Source organism: Hylobates moloch, unplaced genomic scaffold (assembly GCF_009828535.3).
Source record: "Hylobates moloch isolate HMO894 unplaced genomic scaffold, HMol_V3 SCAFFOLD_7, whole genome shotgun sequence".
NCBI lineage: Eukaryota > Metazoa > Chordata > Mammalia > Primates > Hylobatidae > Hylobates > Hylobates moloch.
Genome location: NW_026652282.1, coordinates 42,833,153 through 42,855,055, shown reverse-complemented (window position 1 = coordinate 42,855,055; position 21,903 = coordinate 42,833,153). Strand labels below are relative to the sequence as shown.

General features: G+C 41.9%; 1 protein-coding gene across 3 annotated transcripts in view; it reads right to left on the bottom strand.

Moving 5' to 3' along the window:
- Window positions 1-21,903, bottom strand: part of ZNF81 (zinc finger protein 81) — a 99,966-nt gene that overhangs the window by 29,622 nt on the left and 48,441 nt on the right. For all 3 annotated transcript variants that reach the window (XM_032756824.2, XM_058441419.1, XM_058441420.1), the window contains exon 3: window positions 3,708-3,834. In XM_032756824.2, the coding sequence (XP_032612715.1) occupies window positions 3,708-3,834 (127 nt within the window). The remainder of the gene's footprint in view (window positions 1-3,707; window positions 3,835-21,903) is intronic.

Sequence of the window (21,903 nt, the reverse complement as noted above, 5' to 3'; positions counted from 1 at the left end):
GGGAAAAAAGAATAATCAGACATTTTGGGAATTACTGGACACTGGCTCTGAACTGCCACTAATTCCAGGAGACCCCAAACACCATTATGGTCCACCAGTCAGCATAGGAGCTTACGAAGTGTAGTGGTTAATGGAGTTTTAGTTGAGGTCCATCTCACAGTGTGTCCAGTGGGTCCCTGAACCTGTCCTGTGGTTATTTCCCCAGTTCCTGAATACATAATTGGAAGGACATATTCAGCAACTGGCAGAATCCCCATATTAGTTCCCTGACCTGTGGAATGAGGGCTACTATGGTGGGAAAGGCCAAGTGGAAGCCACTAGAGCTGCCTCTGCCTAGGAAAATAGTAAACCAAAAGCAATACCACATTCCTGGAGGGATTGTGGAAATCAATGCTACCATCAGGGATATGAGGGATGCAGGGATGGTGATTCCCACCACATCCCCATTCACCTTGCCTATTTGGCCTGTGCAGAAAATAGATGGATTTTGAAGAGTGACAGATTACTGTAAACGTCACCAAGTGGTGACTCTAATTACACTTGCTCTTCAAGATGTGGTTTCATTGCTTGAGCAAATTAACACATTCCCTGGTACCCTATGCAGCTATTGATCTGGCAAATGTTTTTTTGTGATACTTGTTAGTAAAGACCACTAGAAGCAGTTTGTTTTTGGCTGGCAAGGCCAGCTATACACCTGTACTGTCCTACCTCAGAGGTATATCAACTCTCCAGACCTATGTCATTATTTAGTCTGCAGGCATCTTGATCACCTTTCCTTTCCACAAGATATCACACTGGTCCACGACATTAATGAGATAATGCTGACTGGACCTAGTGAGCAAGAAGCAGCAACTACGCTAGACTTATGGGTAAGATATTTACATATCAGAGAGTGGGAAATAAATCTGAAAAAAAATTTAAGGGCCTTACACCTCAGGGAAATTTCTAGGGGTCCAGTGGTATAGAGCATGTTGAGATATCCCTTCTAAGGTGAAGCAAAAATTGTCATATCTGGCCCCTCCTGTAAGAAAAAAAGAAAAGGCACAATGCTTACTGGGCCTCTTTGGATTTTGGAGGTAACACATTCCTGATTTGGGTAAAGCTACTCTGGCCCATTTATCAAGTTATCTAAAAAGTAGCTAGTTTTCAGTGGGGACCAGAACAAGAGAAGACTCTACAACAGATCCGGGCTGCTGTGCAAGCTGCTCTGCTGCTTGGACCATATGATCCAGCAGATCCAATGGTGCTTGAAGTGACAATGGCAGACAGGGATGCTGTTTGGAGCCTTTGGCAATCCCCTCTAGGTGAATCACAGTGCAGATCTTTAGGATTTGGGAGCAAAGTCCTGCCATCCTCTAGTAGTGGATAACTACTCTCTTCTCGAGAAATAATTTTTGGCTTGTTATTGGGCCAGAATTTACTCTCCCACTGAATTTAAGCATATTAGTTAGTGGAGAAGAAGCTTAACAAGGATTCCCTCAGTAACAGCAAGTGAACATGGAAGAGCCCAGTGCTAAACCTCTGCCCCACAGTGGGGGTGCTGGAAATGTGGCATAGAGAAGACCCCAACTGCTGCTCATAGCACCCAAGTTCTTCTGATTGAGGCCCAGCCTGATGATGGTATGAGGCCAGCAGCAGGCTCTGGTGCACTGGGCCTGGGCGTTATTGGGGCCATGTTGCTTGAGAATGTACCCCAAAGTGGGTAGTAAACTTCATCTACTAAGGCTAAATACCTGCACAAAATTGATAGTTAACAAGAACCATAAGAGAAAGTTAAAAAGATATATACATTTGGTCTTCATCACCTGATATGGTTTGGATCTGTGTCCCCTATAAGTCTCATGTCAAATTGTAATCCCCAATGTTGGAGATGGGGCCTGGTGGGAGGTGACTGGATCATGGTGGTGGATTTCTCATGAATAGTTTAGCACCATCCCCTTGGTGCTGTTCTCATGATAGTGAGTGAGTTCTCGTGAGATCTGGTTGTTTAAAGGTATGCAACATCTCCCCCTTACTCTTGCTCTTGCTCCCACCATGTAATATGCTTGCTTCCCCTTTGCCTTCCGCCATGATTGGAAGCTTCCTGAGGCCTCCTCAGAAGCAGGAGCCACTATGCTTCCTTTACAGCCTGCAGAACCATGAGCGAATTAAATCTCTTTTCTTTATAAATTACCCAGTCTCAGGCATTTCTTTATAGCAATGTGAGAACAAACGGACTAATACATGGTGTAACTAATACATGGTGTAACCTCAGATCAGACATGATAACCCTGCAACCTTGGCCCTGCCCCCTCAGCCCTGAAAACAAAGAGAAGGCCCTGTCCTCTGAAACTAATGAGGCAATGGGTCCCCCCATCTCCCCAGCCTGTGCCTTCAGGGCCTGTGGTGGCAGCTGCAGCCCTACTAGCTTCTGAACTATCCTCAAAGTCATTCTTCCCTTTTCTTGAAGGATGACACATGTTCACAGTCAAAATAGCTTTACCATCACATTTCCTGCTTATAGAATCCCAGAAGTCCAACAGCCTTCCTTCATTTTCTCCTGTCTCTGTCCCCTTCAGTCCAACCTGGAAGCATTTCTAGTGAGACAGTTGATTGGATTCACAAGTCACACACCTAATCTCTTTAGTAATTGGTTGTCCAGACACACCCTTGGTGTTCTTTCCAGAGTACACTTTCTGAATTTTTGCCATATGGATAGGCTGAAAATTTTCCACATCTTCAAGTTCTGGTACCTTTTTCCTAACAATTCTGTCTTCACTTTATCTCTTTCTTCTCACATTTTACTATAAGCAGCACAGAGAAACCAGGCTGTGCTTTCAACACTGCTTAGAAATCTCCTCAGCTAAATATTCAGGTTCATCACATACAAGTTCTACTTTTCACCCAACAGAACGCAATTCAGCCATGTTCTCTGATACTTTATAACAAGGATCGCTTTTCTTCCAGTTTGCAATAATATGTTCCTTATTTCTATCTGAGATCTCACTAAAAGTACCTTTAACATTCGTGTTTCTACCAATAGTCTCGTTAAGGCAATCTAGGCTTTTTCTGTCAAGCATATCAAAACCTAGCCCTTAGCTCCAGCCTCTACCCGTTACCCAATTCCAAAGCCACTTTCACATTTTTAAGGTATTTATCACAGCCACACCCCATTTCCAAGTGTAAAACTCTGTATTAGTTTCCTAGGGCTGTTATAACAAAGTACCACAAACTAGGGGGCTCAAAACAACAGAAATTTATTGTCTCACAGTTCTGGAGGCCAGAACTCCAAAACCAAGGTGTTAGCAGGGCCATACTCTCTTGAAGGTGCTAGAGAAGGAACTGTTCCAGGCCTCTCTTAGCTTCTGGTGGCCTCAAGTGTTTCTTGGCTTACAGATGTATCATTCTAGTCACATTCCATCTTCTCCCTGTGTATCTTCATATTGTCTTCCTCTGTGTGTGTGTGTGTGTGTGTGTATATATGTGTGCGTGCACACGCGTATGTGTCTGTGTCCAGTTTTCTCCTTTTTATAAGGACACCAATTATATTAGATTAAAGCCCACCCTAATGATCTCATTTTAGCTTGATTACTTCTGTAAAGACTCTATTTCCAAATAAGGTCACATTCTGGGGGGCTGGGGTATTAGGACTTCAACATATTTTATTTGGGGGACACAATTTAACCCATAACAGGCTCCTCACAACTTCACAGGATGGTTGTCCTTACCCACTGACAGCAGGTGGCTGTAGTTCTCCAACATTACATCCTGGTACAGGCGTCTTTGAGTAGAGTCCAGTTGCTGCCACTCCTCTCTACTGAAGTCCACAGTCACATCCTCAAATGACACTGATACCTGTAACAACACAATCTTGTTCAAGGCAACATGATCAGCACTGGAGGATGGAGAGAAAACAGATAGGAAGTTCTTTCTGATACTTTTTCATCATAATATACGCTATGGTATGCCCATTAAATACTTAGTTTATATATACACACATATGTAATATTGTGTAGAATATAAAAATCTAATCATAAATTTCTGCTATTTATTATGCATGACATTTACTCTTCCATTTATTAAAAATTATAATTTTTAGTAAGGATTTGACCTTGATCCTATTTTGTTGCTCATTTTTATGAGAAATTTGTGCTCTATAACTTGTAGAAGGAAGCACATATATCCCTTCCATCCCAATTTTTTAAAATTTCACATAGCTCCCTCTCCTGTTGCTTTCATTTACTCTTCAAAAATATGGCCTCTTTCTCTTGATGCCCTTTTATTGCTCATTTCTAATTTAATTCCGTCATGGTCAGAAAGTATACTCTGTATGATTTCAACATATGGTCTATCTAGGATAATGGTCCATGTCTCCCTGAAAAGAATATATATTTGGCTATTGATGGCTGTATTGTTCTGTAATATAAAAACAAGTTGGTTGAGTGTTGTTGAAATTTCCTGTTGCATCACTGATTTGTTTTCTACTTGTTTAATCACTTATTTGTCAAGATTTTGGTAAAAACTGACAAATGTTAAAGTTTATATGGCTATGCAAAGGACCCAGAATAGCCAAAAGCAAGAAAAAGTATGAAGGATTTATACCCCCTAATGTTAAGATTTACTGTAAAGCTACAGTAATACAGGCAGTATGGGACAATGTATGCACAGACAGATATACCATTAGAACAGAATAAAGTCCGGAAACAGACCCACACATGTACGGACAATTGTTTTTTGACAAAAGTGCCAATGTGATTCAATGGGCAAAAGTGAAGTCTTTTCAACAAATTGTGTTGGAAGAGATAGATATCAGTATTAGGAAAAAATCATAAACCTTGACCCACCCCTCACGCCATATACAAAAATTAACAAAAATTAAGTTTCAGTATGACTGCATTGCTTTTATCAGACCAACCTTCATACACATAACAACTATAAACTCTGAACAAAAAATATTTTAAAAACTATCTAAAGATACTAAGGAGCAACCCAAGTCAGGCATCTATGGGAGGAGAGCTGACACTTAGAAGAGAGGCTGGCACTTTAGCTTGTGAATAGGCCCAGTCAGTGCCATGTGGGGTAACTAAAATTCCAAGAGAAGTGGTACATGCTTGTGGTGCCGACTACTTGGGAGGCTGAGGCGGGAAGACTGATTAAACCTGAGAGGTCAAGGCTCAGTGAGCTATGATTGTGCCACTGCACTCCAGCCTGAGTGACAGAGTGAGACCCTGTCTCAAAAAAAAAAAAAAAAGAGAGAGAGAGAAAAGAGAAGAAAACCACCAGTGTTATTGACTTGAAGAATTGAAGGGGAGTTCTGCAGTCATCACTACCATTGGAAAATCAAAGGGGAATCCAGAAAGGCATTAAAAGAGAGAAGGGTGCCTAAATTCTGTGAATGAACTCTGCCCAGATTCAGCTGATTGACCAGCTGAATGAACTGGAATTTGAGCTACCACATACCACAGAGAAAACATTTCCTAGTTTGAGTCTAGCCAAGTTAAGTGCTCCCTACACAAAGCAAAACAAAAATATCAACAATAGTCAGAAGAATTAAACAGAATCAAGCATCTCTAATATATGTTTCACAACAAAGATACAATCCAAAACAACTCAACAGAGAAAGAGACAGAAAGGTGTGGAGAGAAAGGGAAGAGGCTCAAGAGAAAATGCACTCAGAGACTGTCCTGAAGTGATCCAGATGCTAGAATTAGCAGAAAAGCACTTTAAATCAGTTAGTTATAATTATGCTCAAAAATATACAAATATGTTCATAATGAATGATTAAATAGGATAGGCCAACTAAGAACTATAAACTATTGAAAAAAACTGAAAAATACAATCTGAAACCAAAAAGTTCACTGGATGGGCTTGACAGAAGAATAGAGGTAACTGAAGAAAGACGTAATTAACTTAAACATAGACCAACAGAAATTATCCAATCTGAAAAGCAGAGAGAACAAAATCGAAAATAAAAACAAACAGAGTCTCAGGGATAATGCTATGGTTTCAATGTTTGTTATCCCTCCAAAATTCATGTTGAAACTTAATCCCAACGCAACAGTATTAAGAGGTATGGCCTTTGGGAGGTATTTAGGTCATGAGGGCTCGTGAATGGGTTAGTGTTCTTTTAAAAGGGCTGGAGGGAACTAGCTACATCCTTCCTTTTTGACCTTCCACACTTTCCACCATGTGAGGACACAGAATTCACCCCCTCTGGAGGACACAGCAACAAGGTGCCATCTTGGAAGCAGAGAGCAGCCCTCACTGGACACCTAAGCTGCTGGTGCCTTTATCTTGGACTTCTCAGCCTCCAGAACTGTGAGAAATAAATTTCTACTGTTTATAAGATACCAAATCTCAGGAATGTTGTTACAGTAGGACAAACAAATTAAAACAGATGAGTAAGATAAAAATCAAAAGATCTAACATACATGCAATTTAAGACCCAGAAGGAGAGAAAGGCAGAAAAGGTATTTTTAAAAATAATGTGCAGAAATTCCTCAAATTTGGTGAAAGACATACACTTATAGATTCTATAAGTTTTGCAAATTCCAAACAGAATAATCCACATAAAACCATTCCTAGGAGCATCATAGTCAAACTATTGAGAACCAAAGAAGACAAGATTTTAAAAGCAGCCAGAAAAGCCAAAAACAAACAAAAAATCCCCCCAAATATTACATACAGAGAAATGGTGATTCAAGTGACCACTTATTGCTCAACAGAAGAAGTGGAGGCTAAAACACCGTTGGATGGTACTTTTAAAATGCTGAAGAAAGTAAAGTATTATCTGGCTGGTTAAATGTTAGGAGTTATTTGATTAGGTCTCAAGGCCTAGGAATAATTCTTCATGGCTTTTGGCTCCACACTCTGGGTTCTTGGCACCACCATCTGAGTCATCCTTCCTTTTTCATGAAAGGCAACAAAAGAGTTTGCTCAACCTGCTTCCTGCCAGAAGAATTTTGGGGGGCCAACATGTTTTTCCATTTTTTATTGTTTATATCCCTTTCAGTCCAAAGTGGTAGTATTTCTGCTAATATAGTTTGCTCTAAAATTTTATTTTCTGTGAATCTCACTGGGTTCACACCATTAGACAAAAGCTATACACCCATAGCTCTCTCTGAAATTTAAGATTTCTCTAATATTCTCCTTAAAATCTTTTCCAGCCTCCACCAACTTCTCAGTTTGAAGGACACTCCCACATTTTCAGGCTGCCCCATTCCCAGTACCAGAATCTGTGTTACTTATCTATTTGATGCATAGCAAATCACTCTAAAACTTAGTAAGTTAAAACAACTGAATCACTCAGCACAACAGCCTGCAAGAAACTGAATCTTACCAACAATCACTTGAGTAAGCTTGGAAGTGGATCCTTCCCTAGTCAGTCTTCAAGATGAATGCAGCCCCAGCCAACGTGGACTGCAGCCTTGTGAGAGACCCTGAGTGAGAGGATCCATGTAAGCCACACCTGGATTCCTGACCTACAGAAACTGTGAGGTAATAGATGAGGGCAGCTCACAACATGGCAGCTTCCTTCATCAGAGCAAGTGAGAAGAGCCAGAGAGAGTATGCCAGCAAGGTATCTTACAATCTCTTTTTTTTGATGAAGTCTCGCTCTGTCGCCCAGGCTGGAGTGCAGTGGCGTGATCTCAGCTCACTGCAACCTCCACCTCCCTGGTTTAGGCAATTCTCTGCCTCAGCCACCCGAGCAGCTGGGATTACAGGCGCCCACCACCACACCTGGCTAATTTTTGTATTTTTAGTAGAGACAGGGTTTCTCCATCTTGGCCAGGCTGATCTTGAACTCCTGACCTCATGATCCACCTGCCTCGGCCTCCCAAAGTGCTGAGATTACACCACGCCCAGCCACAATCTCTTATAACCTAACCTCAGAAGGGCCATCCCATCACTTTTGCCATATTCTATTTATTAGAAGCAAGTCACTAGGTCCAGCCCACACATAAAGGGAAGTGGATTACACAAGGGTGTGAATACTGAGTAGTGGGGATCACTGAGAGCCATTTTAGAAGGCTGCTTACTACAGTGTATCAAAATTTGTGAGAAGCAGATAAAAGACAAATTTAGAAGGAAAGTTATAGCTTTAAACACTTATATTACAAAAGTCTAAATCAGTGTCCTCAAATTTACCCTCAAGGAGCCATTAGCTAATAGAAAATGAAGGATCAAATAAACCCAAAGGAAGTAAAAGAAAGGAATTACTGAAGAACAGAAATAGAAAACAAATCATAGAAAAAGTTAACAAAAAATTAACTTGAGCTAGATTATAGACCTAAACATGAAAGCTGAAACTAAAAATGCCCTAGAAGGAAATGTAAGAGGTTATCTTTGCAACCTTGACGTAAGCATGGATTTCTTGACATAGTACAAAAAGCCCCAGCCATAAAAGAAAATCTTCAAAAACTGGACCTTATCAAAATTAAAACTTCTGCTCATCGAAAGACGCTATTGAGAAAATGAAAAGTCAAGCCACAGACTGGGAGAAAATATTTACAATACATATACAAAACACCCACATTAAGAATGTAGAAAGAACTCCTAGAAAGTAGTAAGAAAAAGACACACGGCCCAATTTTTTTTAATGAGCAAAATACTTGAGCAGACACAAAAAAGATATACAAATGGCCAATAAAGCACATGAAAAGATGTTCACCATCATTAGTTGTAAGGGAAATGCAATTTAAGCTACATTGAGAAAGCACTAGACACTCACTAGAAAAGCTAAAATTAAAAAGAAACTCAAAAATTGCTGGTAGGAATGTAAAACCAAGCCATCACTTTGGAAACTTGTTTGACAATTTCTTTTTTTTTTTTTTTTTTTTTTTTGAGACAGAGTCTTGCTCTGTCACCCAGGCTGGAGGCAGTGGTGTGATCTTGGCTCACTGCAACCTCTGCCTCCCAGGTTCAAGGGATTCTCATGCCTCAGCCTCCCTAGTAGCTGGGATTACAGGCGTGTGCCACCACACCCGGCTAATTTTTGTATTTTTAGTAGAGACAGAGTTTCGCCATGTTGGCCAGGCTGGTTTTGAACTCCTGGCCTCAAGTGATCCGCCCACCTCAGCCTCCCAAAGTATTGGGATTACAGGCCTGAGCCACTGTGCCAGAACTTGTTTGACAGTTTCTAATAAAGTTAAACATATACCTACCATATAATTTAGCAATTCCATTTCTTAGTAGTTACTAAAAAGAAATGAAAACATACATCCTCAGAAAACTTCTATAAGAATGCCCATAGCAGGCTTGATTCATGATAATCAGAAACTAGACACATTCTAAATGTTCGTCAACACATGAATGTCTACACAAATTGTGGTGTCTTCATACAATGGAATACTCAGCAACAAAAAAGGAAAAATCCACGGATAGACACAACAACCTGGAAAAATCTCAAAAGCATTATGCTATTTTACAAACAGAAGCCAAACACTGAAGTCAGACACAGATGGTTTGATTCCATTACAAAGACAGGACAATCAAGAATTTTAATCTACAGGGATTTAAAACCTTAACAATGGTTGTTGCCTCAAGGGGAGAATACTGACTGGTCAAGAGGGAACTTTCTATATTTTAATTTGTATGCTGGCCACATGGGTGTGTATATATACACACATATATATCCTTAAAAGAAGAAGACTGAGGAAGAAGAGAAGGTTAGAGTGACCCAATGTGAGAAGAACTGGACTCACTGTTGCTGGCTTTGAAGATAGAGGAAGCAGCCACAAGCCAAGGAATATGGGCGGCCTCTAGAGGCTGGAAAGGGCAAAGAAATGGAATTTTCCTTAGAGCCTTGAGGAAGGAATCAGCCTTGCCATCTTGATTAATTTAGACCAGTGAGAATCATTTTGGACTTCTGAACTACAGAACTATAGGATAACAAACTTCTGTTATTTTAAGCCACCAAGTTCGTGGCAATTTGTTACAGCAGTGATAGAAAACTAATATATAGGGCAATTAAGAGAATTTAAGGTGAATCAACAGTGAATATGTTGACTAAATTGTATGGTCAACTGTGCAATAAATGGTCCTCCACTTTATTGCTGTCAATGAGGAGGAACTGGAGAAATTATTACACACTAAGTGCCAGGAAGTAGGTTTAAAGAGTCTCCTAGTTATTCCAAACTCTCATCCAGGTGGGGGACTTCCTCACCAATCTGATAGTCAGTCTCAGGTTCCCCCCAATGGGGGGATGTCATTGAGGGGAATGCTGCCTGATACAGAGGTCTGGGCATACTGAAAACATGAGAGGTTCACTAGGTTGAGTCCTGAGCAGCTGCTGCATTGCTTGAAACTGAAAGTAAATGGGAAGACTTGCTTACTGGCATGGCACCGTGCCCTCTCACTCCATGCCTGGTTCCTCTGTCCCCTTCTACCCTTAGTAACAACCAGTATTGAGAATCATTGGTGGGAGGGGAGGAGGTGCAGTTCCCAACCGCTTTGTAGACAATAGTTACAGAAAAGAGCATCTACACTCAAGACAAAAAGAGGAAAATTCATGACTGGTAGGCACAGAAACCAGGAAAATGGTCAGAACATTGGCTGCTCTGGTTGCACGACACGCAGGAGGGGATGTAAAGTTTGTTAAGGAAGAATGGCAACAGCTGGGATGTTCACAGCTCGGCCCCTCCTATGGTCTATCATGCCAACCTTAGAGCCCTTCAGAAGCAACAGGAAAAGGTCTCAGAGGTTTTTTGCAGTAGATCCTGGCTGCTGTCATTAGGCCTATAGTTAGCCCTCTTGGTAAGCTGCCTGAGACGAACTCTTGTGGGAAATCACAGATGAGGCATTGACTAGCATTGGGCTCTTACTGCCCCGTATTGGATCTATAATGCTAGGAAATGAGAAACTGACCCAAAGAATTCAAGATGTTTTTTAGGTCAGCTCACACTGTCCTGGAAAACTCCCCTCTTTTTTATGTTTAAAACTAAGCAACAACTTAAGGTATGCTATCAGGAAAATGGGCAGCAAATGTGCCAGCTTAAAGTGGACATCTTAAAAATAAGAAGTTGCTACTGTGCTAGTAAAGCCTGAGTTCACCAGTAGGCATGACCAGAAACCAATGTGGCCATGGCCGTAGAACTGAGGCATCCCCAAAGTCGAAACAGATGGTGTCAGTAAGGCTGTCCTCGCCACCCAATACAGAGTTCTGGGCATACTAAAAACATGAGAGGTTCACTAGTTTGAGTCCTGAGCAGCTGCTGCATTGCTTGAAACTGAAAGTAAATGGGAAGACTTGCTTACTGGCATGGCACCACGTTCTCTCACTACATGCTTGGTCCCTCTGTCCCCTTCTACCCTGAAATCAGCTGTTTTTAAGAAATGATTAGAGAGGGGACAGAGGCCTCCCTTTTTCCAAGAGGGACCAAAGGCCACCATACACGCCCCTCTGAGTGTGCTGGAGAACTTCAGGGAAGGGAGGGACTCGGACTTCTAAGGCTTGGTTGGATACAGTCGCCCAAGGGACCATCCTATCTGATCTCAAGGTGTGGAGGGTGCACCTAAATTCAACTGATGGGGTTTAGGCAGGGATTACTGAGGAAGGTAAACTAAAGTGACCTTGTGGATAGGGCCCTTTGGGCCAATTCAGTGTATGGTTACTGGGGCTTCCATGGTTGAGTGTATCACTGGCATGATGTTATACATGCTTGCGCTGTGAATGCTCATCCAGTCCAAAAGGGATTCTCCTGTTCAGGGACTCCCATATGTAGACACATGGTAGTGAGACATGCAAGCCACTCCCCAAACCATCTCCCTTCCTCTCCCAGGTGGTCCAACAAAAAGGAGAGAGAGAATCACTGGAGGTGGGGTGGAGCCAAGATGGCCGAATAGGAACAGCTCCGGTCTACAGCTTCCAGCATGAGCGATGCAGAAGACGGGTGATTTCTGCATTTCCATCTGAGGTACCGGGTTCATCTCACTAGGGAGTGCCAGACAGTGGGTGCAGGACAGTGGGTGCAGCGTACCATGCACGAGCTGAAGCAGGCAAGGCATTGCCTCACTCGGGAAGCGCAAGGGGTCAGGGAGTTCCCTTTCCTAGTCAAAGAAAGGGGTGACAGACAGCACCTGGAAAATCGGGTCACTCCCACCCTAATACTGCCAACGGGCTTAAAAAACGGCACACCAGGAGATTATATCCCGCACCTGGCTTGGAGGGTCCTATGCCCACGGAGTCTCGCTGACAGCTAGCACAGCAGTCTGAGATCAAACTGCAAGGCGGCAGTGAGGCTGAGGGAGGGGTGCCTGCCATTGCCCAGGCTTGATTAGGTAAACAAAGCAGCCAGGAAGCTCAAACTGGGTGGAGCCCACCACGGCTCAAGGAGGCCTGCCTGCCCCTGTAGGCTCCACCTCTGGGGGGCAGGGCACAGACAAACAAAAAGACAGCAGTAACCTCTGCAGACTTAAATGTCCCTGTCTGACAGCGTTGAAGAGAGTAGTGGTTCTCCCAGCACGCAGCTGGAGATCTGAGAACAGGGAGACTGCCTCCTCAAGTGAGTCCCTGACCCCCGAGCAGCCTAACTGGGAGGCACCCCCAAGTAGGGACAGACTGACACCTCACACGGCCGGGTACTCCTCTGAGACAAAACTTCCAGAGGAATGATCAGGCAGCAGCATTTGCGGTACACCAAAATCCGCTGTTCTACAGCCACCGCTGCTGATACCCAGGCAAGCAGGGTCTGGAGTGGACCTCTAGCAAACTCCAACAGACCTGCAGCTGAGGGTCCTGTCTGTTAGAAGGAAAACTAACAAACAGAAAGGACATCCACACCAAAAACGCATCTGTACGTCACCATCATCAAAGACCAAAAGTAGATAAAATCACAAAGATGGGGAAAAAACAGAGCAGAAAAACTGAAAACTCTAAAAAGCAGAGTGCCTCTCCTCCTCCAAAGGAACGCAGCTCCTCACCAGCAATGGAACAAAGCTGGACGGAGAATGACTTTGACGAGTTGAGAGAAGAAGGCTTCAGACAATCAAACTATTCTGAGCTACAGGAGGAAATTCAAACCAAAGGCAAAGAAGTTAAAAACTTTGAAAAAAAATTAGACGAATGGATAACTAGAATAACCAGTGCAGAGAAGTCCTTAAAGGAGCTGATGGAGCTGAAAGCCAAGGCTCGAGAACTACGTGAAGAATGCAGAAGCCTCAGGAGCCAATGTGATCAACTGGAAGAAAGGGTATCAGTGATGGAAGACGAAATGAATGAAATGAAGCGAGAAGGGAAGTTTAGAGAAAAAAAATAAAAAGAAACGAACAAAGCCTCCAAGAAATATGGGACTATGTGAAAAGACCAAATCTATGTCTGATTGGTGTACCTGAAAGTGACGGGGAGAATGGAACCAAGTTGGAAAGCACTCTGCAGGATATTATACAGGAGAACTTCCCCAATCTAGCAAGGCAGGCCAACATTCGGATTCAGGAAATACAGAGGACGTCACAAAGCTACTCCTCGAGAAGAGCAACTCCACAACACATAATTGTCAGATTCACCAAAGTTGAAATGAAGGAAAAAATGTTAAGGGCAGCCAGAGAGAAAGGTCGGGTTACCCACAAAGGGAAGCCCATCAGACTAACAGCTGATCTCTCAGCAGAAACTCTAGAAGCCAGAAGAGAGTGAGGGCCAATATTCAACATTCTTAAAGAAAAGAATTTTCAACCCAGAATTTCATATCCAGCCAAACTAAGCTTCATAAGTGAAGGAGAAATAAAATACTTTACAGACAAGCAAATGCTGAGAGATTTTGTCACCACCAGGCCTGCCCTAAAAGAGCTCCTGAAGGAAGCACTAAACATGGAAAGGAACAACCGGTACCAGCCACTGCAAAAACATGCCAAAATGTAATGACCATCAAGGCTAGGAAGAAACTGCATCAACTAACGAGCAAAATACCTAGCTAACATCATAATGACAGGACCAAATTCACACCTAACAATATTAACTTTAAATGTAAATGGGCTAAATGCTCCAATTAAAAGACACAGACTGGCAAATTGGAAAAAGAGTCAAGACCCATCAGTGTGCTGTATTCAGGAAACCCATCTCACATGCAGAGACACGCATAGACTCAAAATAAAGGGATGGAGGAAGATCTACCAAGCAAATGGAAAACAAAAAAAGGCAGGGGTTGCAATCCTAGTCTCTGATAAAACAGACTTTAAACCAACAAAGATCAAAAGAGACAAAGAAGGCCATTACATAATGGTAAAGGGATCAATTCAACAAGAAGAACTAACTATCCTAAATATATATGCACCCAATACAGGAGCACCCAGATTCATAAAGCAAGTCCTTAGTGACCTACAAAGAGACTTAGACTCCCACACAATAATAATGGGAGACTTTAACACCCCACTGTCAACATTAGATAGATCAACGAGACAGAAAGTTAACAAGGATACCCAGGAATTGAATTCAGCTCTGCACCAAGCAGACCTAATAGACATCTACAGAACTCTCCACCCCAAATCAACAGAATATACATTTATTTTCAGCACCACACCACACCTATTCCAAAATTGACCACATAGTTGGAAGTAAAGCTCTCCTCAGCAAATGTAAAAGAACAGAAATTATAACAAACTGTCTCTCAGACCACAGTGCAATCAAACTAGAACTCAGGATTAAGAAACTCACTCAAAACTGCTCAACTACATGGAAACCGAACAACCTGCTCCTGAATGACTACTGGGTACATAACGAAATGAAGGCAGAAATAAAGATGTTCTTTGAAACCAACGAGAACAAAGACACAACATACCAGAATCTCTGGGACACATTCAAAGCAGTGTGTAGAGGGAAACTTATAGCACTAAATGCCCACAAGAGAAAGCAGGAAAGATCCAAAATTGACACCCTAACATCACAATTAAAAGAACTAGAAAAGCAAGAGCAAACACATTCAAAAGCTAGCAGAAGGCAAGAAATAACTAAAATCAGAGCAGAACTGAAGGAAATAGAGACACAAAAAACCCTTCAAAAAATTAATGAATCCAGGAGTTGGTTTTTTGAAAAGATCAACAAAATTGATAGACCGCTAGCAAGACTAATAAAGAAGAAAAGAGAGAAGAATCAAATAGATGCAATAAAAAATGATAAAGGGGATATCACCACCGATCCCACAGAAATACAAACTACCATCAGAGAATACTACAAACACCTCCACGCAAATAAACTAGAAAATCTAGAAGGAATGGATAAATTCCTGGACACATACACCCTCCCAAGACTAAACCAGGAAGAAGTTGAATCTCTGAATAGACCAATAACAGGCTCTGAAATTGTGGCAATAATCAATAGCTTACCAACCAAAAAAAGTCCAGGACCAGGTGGATTCACAGCCGAATTCTACCAGAGGTACAAGGAGGAGCCGGTACCATTCCTTCTGAAACTATTCCAATCAATAGAAAAAGAGGGAATCCTCCCTAACTCATTCTATGAGGCCAGCATCATCCTGATACCAAAGCCTGGCAGAGACACAACCAAAAAGGAGAATTTTAGACCAATATCCTTGATGAACATTGATGCAAAAATCCTCAATCAAATACTGGCAAACCGAATCCAGCAGCACATCAAAAAGCTTATCCACCAAGATCAAGTGGGCTTCATCCCTGGGTTGCAAGGCTGGTTCAACATACACAAATCAATAAATGTAATCCAGCATATAAACAGAACCAAAGACAAAAACCACATGATTATCTCAATAGATGCAGAAAAGGCCTTTGACAAAATTCAACAACTCTTCATGCTAAAAACTCTCAACAAATTAGGTATTGATGGGACGTATCTCAAAATAATAAGAGCTGTCTATGACAAAGCCACAGCCAATATCATACTGAATGGGCAAAAACTGGAAGCACTCCCTTTGAAAACTGGCACAAGACAGGGATGCCCTCTCTCACCACTCTTATTCAACATAGTGTTGGAAGTTCTGGCCAGGGCAATCAGGCAGGAGAAGGAAATAAAGGGTATTCAATTAGGAAAAGAGGAAGTCAAATTGTCCCTGTTTTCAGATGACATGATTATGTATCTAGATAACCCCACTGTCTCAGCCCAAAATCTCCTTAAGCTGATAAGCAACTTCAGCAAAGTCTCAGGATATAAAATCAATGTACAAAAATCACAAGCATTCTTATACACCAATAACAGACAAACAGAGAGCCAAATCATGAGTGAACTCCCATTCACAATTGCTTCAAAGAGAATAAAACACCTAGGAATCCAACTTACAAGGGTTGTGAAGGACCTCTTCAAGGAGAACTACAAACCACTGCTCAATGAAATAAAAGAGGATACAAACAAATGGAAAAACATTCCATGCTCATGGGTAGGAAGAATCAATATCATGAAAATGGCCATACTGCCCAAGGTAATTTATAGATTCAATGCCATCCCCATCAAGCTACCAATGACTTTCTTCACAGAATTGGAAAAAACTACTTTAAAGTTCATATGGAACCAAAAAAGAGCCCGCATCACCAAGTCAATCCTAAGCCAAAAGAACAAAGCCGGAGGCATCATGCTACCTGACTTCAAACTATACTACAAGGCTACAGTAACCAAAACAGCATGGTACTGGTACCAAAACAGAGATATAGATCAATGGAACACAACAGAGCCCTCAGAAATAGTGCTGCATATCTACAACCATCTGATCTTTGACAAACCTGACAAAAACAAGAAATGGGGAAAGGATTCCCTATTTAATAAATGGTGCTGGGAAAACTGGCTACCCATATGTAGAAAGCTGAAACTGGAACCCTTCCTTACACCTTATACAAAAATTACTTCAAGATGGACTAAAGACTTAAATGTTAGACCTAAAACCATAAAAACCCTAGAAGAAAACCTAGGCAATACCATTCAGGACATAGGCATGAGGAAGGACTTCATGTCTAAAACACCAAAAGCAATGGCAACAAAAGCCAAAATTGACAAATGGGATCTAAGTAAACTAAAGAGCTTCTGCACAGCAAAAGAAACTACCATCAGAGTGAACAGGGAACCTACAGAATGGGAGAAGATTTTCGCAACCTACTCATCTGACAAAGGGCTAATATCCAGAATCTACAATGAACTCGAACAAATTCACAAGAAAAAAACAACCCCATCAAAAAGTGGGCAAAGGATATGAACAGACACTTCTCAAAAGAAGACATTTATGCAGCCAAAAAACACATGAAAAAATGCTCATCATCATTGGCCATCAGAGAAATGCAAATCAAAACCACAATGAGATACCATCTCACACCAGTTAGAATGGCAATCATTAAAAAGTCAGGAAATAACAGGTGCTGGAGAGGATGTGGAGAAATAGGAACACTTTTACACTGTTGGTGGGACTGTAAACTAGTTCAACCATTGTGGAAGTCAGTGTGGCAATTCCTCAGGGATCTAGAACTAGAAATACCATTTGACCCAGCCATCCCATTACTGGGTATATACCCAAAGGATTATAAATCATGCTTCTATAAAGACACATGCACACGTATGTTTATTGGGGCACTATTCACAATAGCAAAGACTTGGAACCAACCCAAATGTTCAACAACGATAGACTGGATTAAGAAAATGTGGCACATATACACCATGGAATACTATGCAGCCATAAAAAATGATGAGTTCATGCCCTTTGTAGGGCCATGGATGAAACTGGAAACCATCATTCTCAGCAAACTATGGCAAGGACAAAAAAGCAAACACCTTATGTTCTCACTCATAGGTGGGAATTGAACAATAAGAACACATGGACACAGGAAGGGGAACATCACACTCCGGGGACTGTTTTAGGGTGGGGGGTGGGGGGAGGGATAGCATTAGGAGAGATACGTAATGGTAAATGACGAGTTAATGGGTGCAGCACACCAACATGGCACAAGTATACATATGTAACAAACCTGCACGTTGTGCACATGTACCCTAAAACTTAAAGTATAATAATAATAAAATTAAAAAAAAAATCTTATCTTACTCTGAGCAAAAGACAAAGTCCTCATTATGTATAAAGCCCTCAAGACAGGGCCCCCAGTACCTCTCTGACTCATCCCCTTTCCTCTCCTTGCTTACTCTGTGCCAATCACGGTTTCCTTGATGTATCTGGGACCACTTGGCTTGCCCCAACTTCAGAGGGTCTCTGCATTGGTTCCCTTGCAGGGAACCTTCTTCCCTTCACTTCTCTCCAGTTTTTATCTAAATGTCAACTTCTCAACTAGACCTTCTCTGGCCACTCTCTCTAACTGTAATAACCTTTCCCTAGGACATTTTGTATTCCCCACTCCCTATTTTTTCTCCTTAGCAGTTGTTACTATCTAATATTAATTTGTATTTTGCTTGCTTGTTAATTGTCTCCCCCATTATAATGCACACTCAGTGAAGGAAGAGATTTTTGTCTGTTTCATTCTCTGCTGTTTTTCAGCACCTAGAATCACGTCTGTTACACAGAAGATGTTCAATAGATATTCATTGAATTGATAAGTTTTCTAAAATAAAGTAGCATGAGAGCCAAATTTTACCATCTGGCACATATAAAAATTTCAATAAATATTCATAAAAAAAAGAATCCCTGCAGGACAAAGAGCAATCACAGCTTCAATTAAGGACAGAAAGGCAGCAGGTATCGTGAGATATATAAGATGTCAATACAACAGCCCTATATGGCCAGTGAAAAAGATTAGCAGGAGCTGGAGGCTGACGGGATTCCTGCCAACTGAATTCAGTTGTTGCTCCCATAGTCCTGGCTGTTTCAAACATAGTGACTATAACTGAATACACTGCACAAGCAAATGACACTTGGGACACTGTGTTGGACATTGCCTATGCTTTCTTTTCCACCCCACTGGAGTTGGAAGACACTTCCATGGGTCTCTTGTGCTCCTACACATCTTGCTGGGTATGACTAGACAGCAAGGCCTGGACTGCTCTTGACCTGGACACGTCTCAGGCTTATATCTGCATCACGCAAGTTTGAGCCTTGCTTACAGGTGGCTGTTCAGTAGCAGGTTCCCTGGGCTTGTTCATTTCCTGTAGTGCACCTCACTCACTGCATGTGCAGGCACTCATCAAGGACAATCTGAGCCACCCCTGTGGGAATTGGGATTTGGAGAACCCCTAGCCTATAAGGTTAAAAAAGTTGAATTTTCACTGTTGCCAAGAGGGAAAAATGCCTTTTCTCTTCTTCCCTTTTCTAGAGCATTTCCTTGAGAAGATTTATATTCTCTTCAATATGTACATAAGTCTTTTTAAAAGCTAAATAAGTTTTTTGTCAGCATTACAATGCAGGAATGTTTTTCTTAAGAGCTTATGAGCCATCTCTTTGAATACCGGTATCAAGAATCCTATCTCCTATCTCCCTGTAACCCTGGAGTTTAGCCTAGGCACTAGGCTCTAAGCTGTAACTACCTGCTTATCGCAGAGACAGAAGTTTGACTTTTGCCTTTGTATAAAGGCAATTAACTAGCATATGTGGCCACTCCAATTACCAGGTAAACAGAATGAACCATAAAAGAATGTATAACAAATGGTGCTGTCAACTCATCTCACGTGAGGATGAGTTATCGTTTATCCTGAGAACACGTATGTAACGGATTGTATCTGCTTGGCTATATAAAAGGGTGAGATTTCCTGCTACCTTTGCAATCTCATTAGCAGATTGCCTGTGATGCAAATCAGTGGGCTTAATGCTTATTCAATAATAAAACTGTTTTCTTTCTTCCCTACATTTGTAGTCAGGATTTCCTGGGTTGCCAGATTTTACTTTTAATTTTCCCCTAGCAATCGGCTGATGAGGATGGGATGGCCTGCAAGTTCCTGAATTGAGCAGACCAGCTGAAGGTGAATTATAAAATGTCTCCCTTCTAGCTCTGTGCTATTTTCAAATACTAGCCAGACAAATCATCTTTTCCAAATTCCAGATTTTATGATTGAGAAGCATGTGTAATGCAGAACCTACAACTCCATCAGGATCACCACTAGTTTTGATGGTAGAAAAATATGGGAAAGCCTGCAGGGCTTTCTCTTAAAGGGCTAACATATCTGTACATAACATTTGGAATGAAATCCATTGGAATGAGAATCCAGTCTTATAGTGTGACCTGAGGATGATTCCTTTTATTTGGGTGAATTAACTTATTTGTGGTGATTCTCAGAAGGACCTCACTGCAAGCAAATGCATTACTCATGTTTATGGGATGAATGTCATTCTAAGAAGAAAGTTAAAAATTATTTGAAGGATTGAGGAAAACAGAAGAGCAAATGGGAGAATGAAAGGTACTTTCTCTTTCACCAAACCCTCCTGCTCCTCCTTGCTCTGCTGTCCCCATTCACTGTTCTCCTTGCATTGACCTCTTTATCTCTACCCGCCCCCACCCCCGTGGCCTCAAATTGACTCCTGGTAAGAAGAAAGCCATAATCTTTGAGATGGGTGGTTCCCTTAGGGGGTTTCCCTGCAAAGAGGGACAAAAGCCCAACTGTTTTCACCAGTAATGAATTATCTGCCCTGTGTGAGGTTTGTGTGCCCTGATTCCATTTCATGCTTAGCCTAGATTGCACCTCCAACAGTCCTTTATTATCCACATACCACATAGCTAGGGAAGCAGAGGTAATAAAGCAACAGCATCAGGGAATAACTGAGATACAAGACTGTGTCCCCCTGTGCAGGTGACAAGATGGACAGCAGTTGCAGTAGCTACTTGGAAAAGACAAACAAAAAAGGTGTGTTAGGCTGATACATACCAATATGGAAAAGGAATCCCAAGTGCTAATTCTACATCTTTCTTGACTCAATGAGAGAACAGCAGCCCTTCCTATCTGCATCACCAATAAGGCTGATGCCATTACAAAGCTACCCCAGACCTACACAAGGGGAACCTGAAATGGTAAGAATCTATATGCCTTCAACTCAGCCAGTATTACTCACACAAGGACTTCTTTTCCTGTGCCCAGGCAAGAGCTACAGAAGTTTGCACAAGAACTTGGCTGTGTGTTTCCAGTTTACAACCCTGAATATGGGGATGTACCCTGGCTCCTGCATGGAATTCTGCAACCAGCAGGCTGTGCTTATTTGATGGAACAGGCATGTTAGGGATTGGAAGATGACCTGTCATAATAGGAGGAATAGTGACCAAAAGACTGCTACTATCTGCCATCCCCCATGGCCATGGAAGAACAAGGGCTTTAGGGATCCATTAAAAAGGGTTGCTAATGCCCATACTTGAACCCCTTTCTGCTAAAAGTGAGCTGGCAGAAATTACAGCAGTGAACCTAGAAGATGAGTGTGTTCCTTGTTGATTTCTCTCAGCAGTTTGTTGAGGCTTTCTCAAAACTTACCAGTGCAAATCCAGGGACAGATCAAAACCACTCTCTGGTCCTGTCTGCCTTTGTCTCAGCCAAGGACAGATTATTACTCAAATCTTAGCAGCAGCTACTTAGTTTTGGGACAAGTTAGAGAAAGACGAAGAAGAGAAGCAATTAAAACCCACTGTGAGGCCAGGCATGGTGGCTCGCACCTGTAATCCCAGCACTTTGGGAGGCTGAGATGGGCAGATTGCTTGAGGCCAAGGAGTTCAAGATGAGCCTGAGCAACATGGCAACACCCTGTCTATACTAAAAATACAAAAATTAGCCAGGCATGGTGGCACATGCCTGTAGTCCCAGCTACTCTGGAAGCCAAGGCAGGAGAATCACTTGTACCCAGGAGGTGGAGGTTGCAGTGAGCCGAGAGTGCTGCTGCACTCCAGCCTGGGTGACACAGCAAGACTCTGTGTCAAAACAAAACAAAACAAACAAACAAAAAACAAACAAATTCCACTGTGTTAACTGTTCAGTTACAACTATTTTCCAAAGGAATCACGCTACCCTGGACAATATATAAAGGGAGCCAAGGACAATGAGAAAACTGTCTTTAGAGTAAGAAGCCA